Below are 7,365 nucleotides of genomic sequence, written 5' to 3' on the forward strand. Positions count from 1 at the left end.
GAGTTGGCCTCTGATATTTCTTGGTAGGGTAGTGCAGCCTCACCCATTTTATTTTGGGGGACTTTAGGGATATTTAAAAAGCCAGCTGAAGAGGACCTCACGAAATATTTACTCACTTTTCCAGCTATTACAGCCACATCTCCTTGATATGCAACGCAAACGTCGCGGATCCACCCGGATGTGAACTGGTTATGTGCATCGAGTCCTTTGTACGCCTTCATTTCCTCCATGGTGTACAATGGAATAGGCGAAAAAACGAGGTAGTCCACGATATCAAAGTAGGAAAGTGAAGGCCATGAATTTATGTCGGTGCTGTAATCATTAACGGGAATCAAATAAGGGTCCACCGAACCAATCGACGCACATTTGTCTCTGTAAACGGTCTTATCCTCCGGGTTTAGTGATTCGTAGTATCCTTTCATTTTCGCCATTTTTGAACGCTCCCGCCAGTAGAGTGGTACGAGTGGTACTCCAAAATGGCTCCCGCGAAATCCCGTGACGTCATTAGGAAGCCTCTATTGAGAAGCCTCTAGAGTCCAACCGAGAGGCTGGAGCTGCGGGACAGTAGCCTAGAAGCAGGGTTGGGTTGTAACAAAATACATGTAACGGCGTTACGTAATCAGAATACAAAAATCAAGTAGGCTAACTGTATTCAGCTGGCGTTACATTTGAAAAACGAGTAATCTGATTGCAGTTACTTTCGTAAACCTGAAGTGAATACTTATTGGAATTATTGGTGGGAAAGTTTCCTCACAAAATGTAATATTCATTACCGGCAGAACTGTGTGCACACTGCACTGCGCTGCAGCGTGTTTGTGAGCAAGAGAGAGATGCAGCGTGTCTGTGAGGCCCCGCCCCCGCACGCAGATGAGAAAAAGAGATCTCTTTTTAAATATATTGAAAGTTAGAAACGGAGATGGTTGGATAAAATGTGCAAGATAACGTTTATGTAGCATTTCTTTATTGTCGAAATTATGACATTTATAACGGGATCAAATCAAACTGAACGGACTGCTGCTGCTGAATGCATGGGGCAAGTGACTGGAAAAAGTTTTAAAAGTTATTACATCGTTTCAGATAATAAATAATAATGATAATTCATTCTATTTAGGGGCACCTTTCAAAGCACCCAAGGACACCTTACAATTCATAACATATTCCAAGGAAAGGTTTTAAGACAGTACAAAGAATGCAGTCCGGGTGATGTTTTTTATGTGGGGTGCAGATGAGAGAGCTGTCCAGAATGACACCAAGATGTCGTGTTTGTGCTCTTGATAAGCCATTAGAACAGTAAAATAAGTGTCTCCTGTGCACCAAAACATACCCATCTGTTATGGAAAAAGAAAGTATTCCAAAAGTAATCTGAATACTATTTATAAAATTCTGGGCTATATACAAATCGCTGGCCCGCGATAGTGTCTATTGGTTACATTTCGGCCCTTGGACAAATGTAGTTGGTGATCCCTGGTGTATAGGCTACTGCCTATTATGCTTCATAAAAGGCAGCTTTTCCTATCAATAAAATCATTTTCTATATTAAATATCTTGGTTTCTCTTTTTTTTCTGAGGTCACATTGTTCTGTTGTCTGACATAGTACACTTCAGTATCTTATTGATATTTCTGTTCTCTTTTATTTATTCGCATTGCATTGATAGAGATAATCCAAAAGTAAAGTAATCAGGCTACATTACTTATATATGTTCACACTCAGATTAGGTTACTGATTACATTGTTTTGAAGGTGACCAGTCATTGTAACGGAATACATTTTTAAAGTAACCCTCCCAACCCTGTTCATTCAGTAGTTCCCCGTTCTTAACTCAAATGAACATGTTAGACTTGATTCAAGTGGGAATTGGGATCCACACTGGGTGCTGAGTGAGAAACTTCACATTATAATCAGCTCAGCAAATGTCATTATTGCTGTGATTTATTTCACCCCTCGAGCTGTGCGTGTTCCCTTTTCTCAGTTTAGTGCAATTTCACTATGAGGTGGTGAGAAACTTAAACATTAGCCAGTGTTGGGAGAAGATCCTTTACTTAAAGGGGACCTATCATGCAAAATGCACTTGTGTACGTCTTTTATACATGAATATGTGTCCCCGGTGAGTCAGGGAACTCACCAAGTGTCAGAAAACACAACCCTCTCTCTTTTCCTCCATACCTAAATCTCTAAAAATGGGGCTGCAACGGATCTGATACAGACTGATACAGATTTGAAATTGTTCTGACGTCAGTAACGAGGAGCTCTGCCTATATGGGCAACTCTCCACCTATCAGGGGAATGATGACCTTACTACAGCTTGTTAGAGGTTACAAACGATAGGAACATTCTGAGTAAGAGTGTGAAGAAACCTTTTTGTTCAGAGTCAGCAAAATGATCACAAGGTTGAGTGAAACGGGAAGCGGTGAGACTGAAGGGAGCGAATCTGAGTCAGTCTCTCCAGACTGTAGACCTCCCCAGTATTTAAGTCTCCTCAGCGTCTTTGGCTGTCCTGTGTGACACATGGCGAAATATTTCTAATATCTGAAGCCGGACAGGTGAGTAAATTATATGTTTCTCCCACCTCAAATTAAAACACTTTGATTAACATGTAAATGTGTCACTTAACCACTCTCTTCTGAGCTCTGGCGCCGCGTTGAGTGGCAGCCTGTTACAGCAGCTCCCTACTCATCACTCTTTTCTGCTGTAACAATGTAAATGTCTTCTGATTCTGATAAACATATTTTAGTTGACTCTACTGTTTGACAATGTCTGTAGATTATACTGTGTATACTGAATCAAATAATGTCTTACTTTCTAAGAATTGCAGGCAAATGAACCACACTGTGGGGGGTGTGATAGCATGATATAGCCCCACATTCTCTACCAACTGGGCTAACAGGGCTATGTTTACAGTAAACAACGACAACATGGCCCAAGTAACTCTCAGAAAGGTTTCTTAAGACAGCAGGCAACATATTTTTTTTACATTTTGTTACATTACATTTAAGGTTTTACTGCAACAAAAAAAAGAAAGTTGCCTACAACACATAAAATACACATAATTTTACTGCATGTAAAATACATGCAGTAAAATTATAAAATTATGTGTATTTTATGTTTTTACATAGAATTCAATGTAATTTAACATTCAAGACAATTAAACAATGGAATTATCCTGTAAAAAAACGATAATTTCTCATCAAACCAATTTACAGAATAAAACCTTTATTTATTTTAAATAAAAGTAATTTACTGTATTTTTATGGTATTTACACGTAATATAGAAAAACAAGAAAGGTCTGGAATATAATACAGTACATTTCTGTGAAAAAACTTTTTTTTTGTTACAGTGTACAGTTAAGACTGGTTTTAAACCCCCTTTTATAAATCCTCATGGACCCTTCGTTTTATGGAAGTGTAATTATTGTACTCTAACTGTATTTGTGTCATTGTGTTATGTTCCTTTTTAAATTGGTATTTTCACATTGATCTTGTAAGATACATTTGTTGTTTGTACATTGTTTTACATTGCCAATTGTGTTTGTTGACTTGTGAAGCCCTCTGGGACAAATAGGATTTGTGATTTTGGGCTATATAAATACACTTGAATTGAAATGAATAATTCATCATCAAACCAACATTTTATTTCACATAACTGTATTAGGTTAGTAACTAGTTGAAAGCAATAATATTTAGTTGATCCTTTTTAAACGTAATATTATTGTTTTCAACTACCTAATACAGTTATGTGAAATCTGTTGACATAATACATTAAAGTCAAAGTTTCAGTTTATTTAGTGTACCATACTATTTTAAACACCTATGAATGGCGATGCAAAAGTTACTAATTCATTTGTGAACAAAAGATGGACATGGTAATGGAAGTTGAAGACTATTTTGAATATTTTTTGTGCGAACCCTGCCCACAATCTGTAGCTCTGTTAAGTTTCTGTGGACTGCTTTGAATACTTAATTTGGCACTGAGAACAGTTTTATTGCTCTTGTATGAAGCTTCATAGTTCATTTTATTTACGTATTAGTTAATTCCACTAACTGTACATGTACACTTTCAGCTGTTTTTGTATCCCATGATGGAAAGGAGCAGGGGGAAGAAAGCCTTATTTGACCTGCCCCTCATTAAAAAAAAGAAAATAGATGGTCTCTCGGTCGCACCTGCCTAACAATACTTACAGTAACATGAAACCAAAATTACAATCAATGGTCAACACAACAATTTACCATAAGCAAAACAGGTTACCTGACATCTTCATACTGTCTAATTATAATGTCTTTATTCAGTTTCTTCAACCTAAATATATTCATACAGCCCTTTAAATGATTTGGTAAATGATTCCACAGTTTAACGCCGACTACAGAGGTACACACCTGCTTTAAAGTAGCCAGTGCAAACTGATGCTTAAAGTATCATTTTGTTCTATCTTGCTCATCCTCTAAAGTTACAATTGTTTTATTTACTTTCTGGTAGTATTCTGTTTGTTATTGAAATAGATCTTTACATTTGAACAGCCTTGTATTTGTGTGTTCTCTGGGATGTGATGTAATGTCTGTCTCCTCTCCTTCAGACATTAGGGTCCAGCCATGGGGGACTGGTCTTACATGTCCTCTCTGTTGGACAAGGTCCAGTCTCACTCCACGGTGGTTGGGAAGATCTGGATGAGCGTCCTCTTCCTGTTCCGGATCTTTGTCCTGGGAGCCGCCGTGGACAACGTCTGGGGGGACGAAGTGTCCGAGTTCTACTGCGACAGCCACGAACCGGGGTGCAAACACTCCTGCTACGACTGGAGGTTCCCCATCTCCTACGTCCATTACTGGGTCCTGCAGATCACCTTCGTGTCCACGCCTACCCTGGTGTACCTGGGCCACGCCATCCACATCATCCACAGAGAGAAGAGGCAGATGGAGAAGCTGCGGGACGTCCCTGATGGAGCTGTCCAGAGGAGGCTGAGGTACACAGACGAGAGGGGGAAGGTGCAGATAACAGGCATCCTCCTCTGCACCTATATGACCCAGCTGGTGTTCAAGATCCTCCTGGAGGTGGGGTTCTGTGTGGGACAGTTCTACATCTTTGGCCCCCCGTTCATGGAGCCTTACTTCCACTGTACCAGGTCTCCTTGTGCCTCTTTAAGTGGGGCCCAGTGTTACGTTTCTCGTCCAAGAGAGAAGACCATTTTCGTGGTGTTCATGCTGGTGGTGTCAGGCGTCTCGGTGTTACTCAACATCCTGGAGATGATCTACCTGCTGTGTGGCCGGAGGAGAGACAGACGGTATGAGCATCAAGCCCAGCAGGGGGCGCTCTTGTTACAGCAGCAGTCCTCCAACACGGCGTGGGAAGCCTCGAGGAACCAGTTCCATACAGTGCCATCCACTGCTGCCCCCCGCCAGGGCCCCACAGGCCCCGCCAGTGAGGACAAACACAAAGACTCAGACATCAGTAAAAAGAAGGTCCCCTGATACATGAACACACACGTCAATCAAATGGAAACACATTTTTGCTTAATAATAAAGTTAAGGTGGTTTCTTTTCAAATCGTACTCAAAATGTAGACTGAAAAAAACTGATATTAATTAAATTAGATTTCACATCACTGTATTATGTTAGTTGAAAGCAATAATATCAAGTTTAAATAACACATATTAGGTTTAAATATTTGCTTTCAACTAACCTACTGTAATATAGTTATGTAATTTTTTTTGAGATGATACATTTAATTAAAGTCAACGTCTCAGTTGTTTCAGTGCACCCTGCAAGAAAGACACTGCAAATATATGGATATATATACACTGAACAAAAATATAAACGCAACACTTTTGTTTTTGCTCCCATTTTTCATGAGATGAACTCAAAGATCTAAAACATTTTCTACATACACAAAATAACCATTTCTCTCAAATATTGTTCACAAATCTGAAAAAATCTGTGATAGTGAGCACTTCACCATTGCCGAGATAATCCATCCCACCTCACAGGTGTGGCATATCAAGATGCTGATTAGACAGCATGATTATTGCACAGGTGTGCCTTAGGCTGGCCACAATAAAAGGCCACTCTGAAACGTGCATTTTTGCTTTATTGGGGGGGTCTGGGGGGGTCCGAAAACCTGTCAGTATCTGGTGTGAGGGGTAGGGTTAGGGTTAGGGGTAGGGTTAGGGTTAGGGTAATGTTGTGAATTGAGTGGCCCATGGTGGTGGTGGGGTTATGGTATGGGCAGGCGTATGTTATGGACGACGAACACAGGCCACTCGATTCACAACATTATCCTAACCCTAACCCTAACCCTACCCGACAATATTTGAGAGAAATGGTTATTTTGTGTATATAGAAAATGTTTTAGATCTTTGAGTTCATCTCATGAAAAATGGAAGCAAAAACAAAAGTGTTACGTTTATATTTTTGTTCAGTGTATATATATATTGATATTGAATATTTCTGTTTGAGTTGCCATTTATTTTATGAATGTGTGTATCAAAGAATGTTTTGGTATGAGGTAGAATATTGTTTTTAAGAAAAACGGGACAAAAACTACAAATCAAGACACAAGACAATTTTACTTCAAAGGTGATAGTAAGGAAGGACGCAGATGTTTTCGGTACAATTCATTCGGTTTTTAGGTAAATGTCATATTCCTTAAAAGGAATTCGGTTTGGCTGACTCCAAATCATATTACATTTTTTTTACGAGCTAAACAATATAGTTGCACTATTACAAATATTATAAAGGAAAAGCAAATCAAAACTAATTGTGTATTTAACAAATATTTTATCTGAAATATTAAACTGTATTTTTCTATTTCTTATTTGTTTCTTTGATGTAATTGTTTTATAACTTTAATTATCTACCCCTGATGTGATCTTTTTTGTGTACTGAGTAAATAAAGAGTAAATATATATATCGTATAAACACACGTATTTATGTAAGACGTAACTACAAGTGTCAAATAAATGTAGTGCAGTCAACGTATATACCTCTGAAATGTAGTGAAGTAGAAGTAAGTAGCAGAAACGGAAATAATCAAGTAAAGTACAAGTATCACAAAATTAAACTGAATTACTTGAGTAAATGTACTTAGTTACTTTACACTAGTGCTCTCAGTGTGTGTGTGTGTGTGTGTGTGTGTGTGTGTGTGTGTGTGTGTGTGTGTGTGTGTGTGCGTGTGTGTGTGCGTGTGCATGTAGGAGTGTGTGGCACGGTGGATGGCAGTACAAACACCAGGGGGCAGAGTCTTCTTCATGAATGAATGACTCTCTATCCAGTAGATGTTCCTGTATGGAAGCAAACAAGAGACAGAAGTATTTGAATTTGATCAGACACCGAATTTATAGCATTGAAAATAATTACTTTGAAAATCATGTATCTAAGTG

The 7,365-nt window shown here is 38.8% G+C and overlaps 1 protein-coding gene across 1 annotated transcript; it reads left to right on the forward strand.

Moving 5' to 3' along the window:
• The first annotated feature begins 2,428 nt into the window (after positions 1-2,428).
• LOC117440043 (gap junction Cx32.2 protein-like) lies at positions 2,429-7,046 on the forward strand. Its single transcript, XM_034076257.2, has 2 exons — positions 2,429-2,541; positions 4,570-7,046. The coding sequence occupies exon 2, from the start codon at positions 4,586-4,588 to the stop codon at positions 5,456-5,458; it is 873 nt and encodes a 290-aa protein (XP_033932148.1). The 5' UTR covers positions 2,429-2,541; positions 4,570-4,585; the 3' UTR covers positions 5,459-7,046.
• Positions 7,047-7,365: the final 319 nt, after the last annotated feature.

This window comes from Pseudochaenichthys georgianus, chromosome 24 (genome assembly GCF_902827115.2).
Source record: "Pseudochaenichthys georgianus chromosome 24, fPseGeo1.2, whole genome shotgun sequence".
NCBI classification, from domain to species: Eukaryota; Metazoa; Chordata; class Actinopteri; order Perciformes; family Channichthyidae; genus Pseudochaenichthys; species Pseudochaenichthys georgianus.

Bases quoted from the DNA above. Each gene is read 5' to 3' on its own strand.
- LOC117440043 (XM_034076257.2), top strand. From the start codon at position 4,586: ATGGGGGACTGGTCTTACATGTCCTCTCTGTTGGACAAGGTCCAGTCT.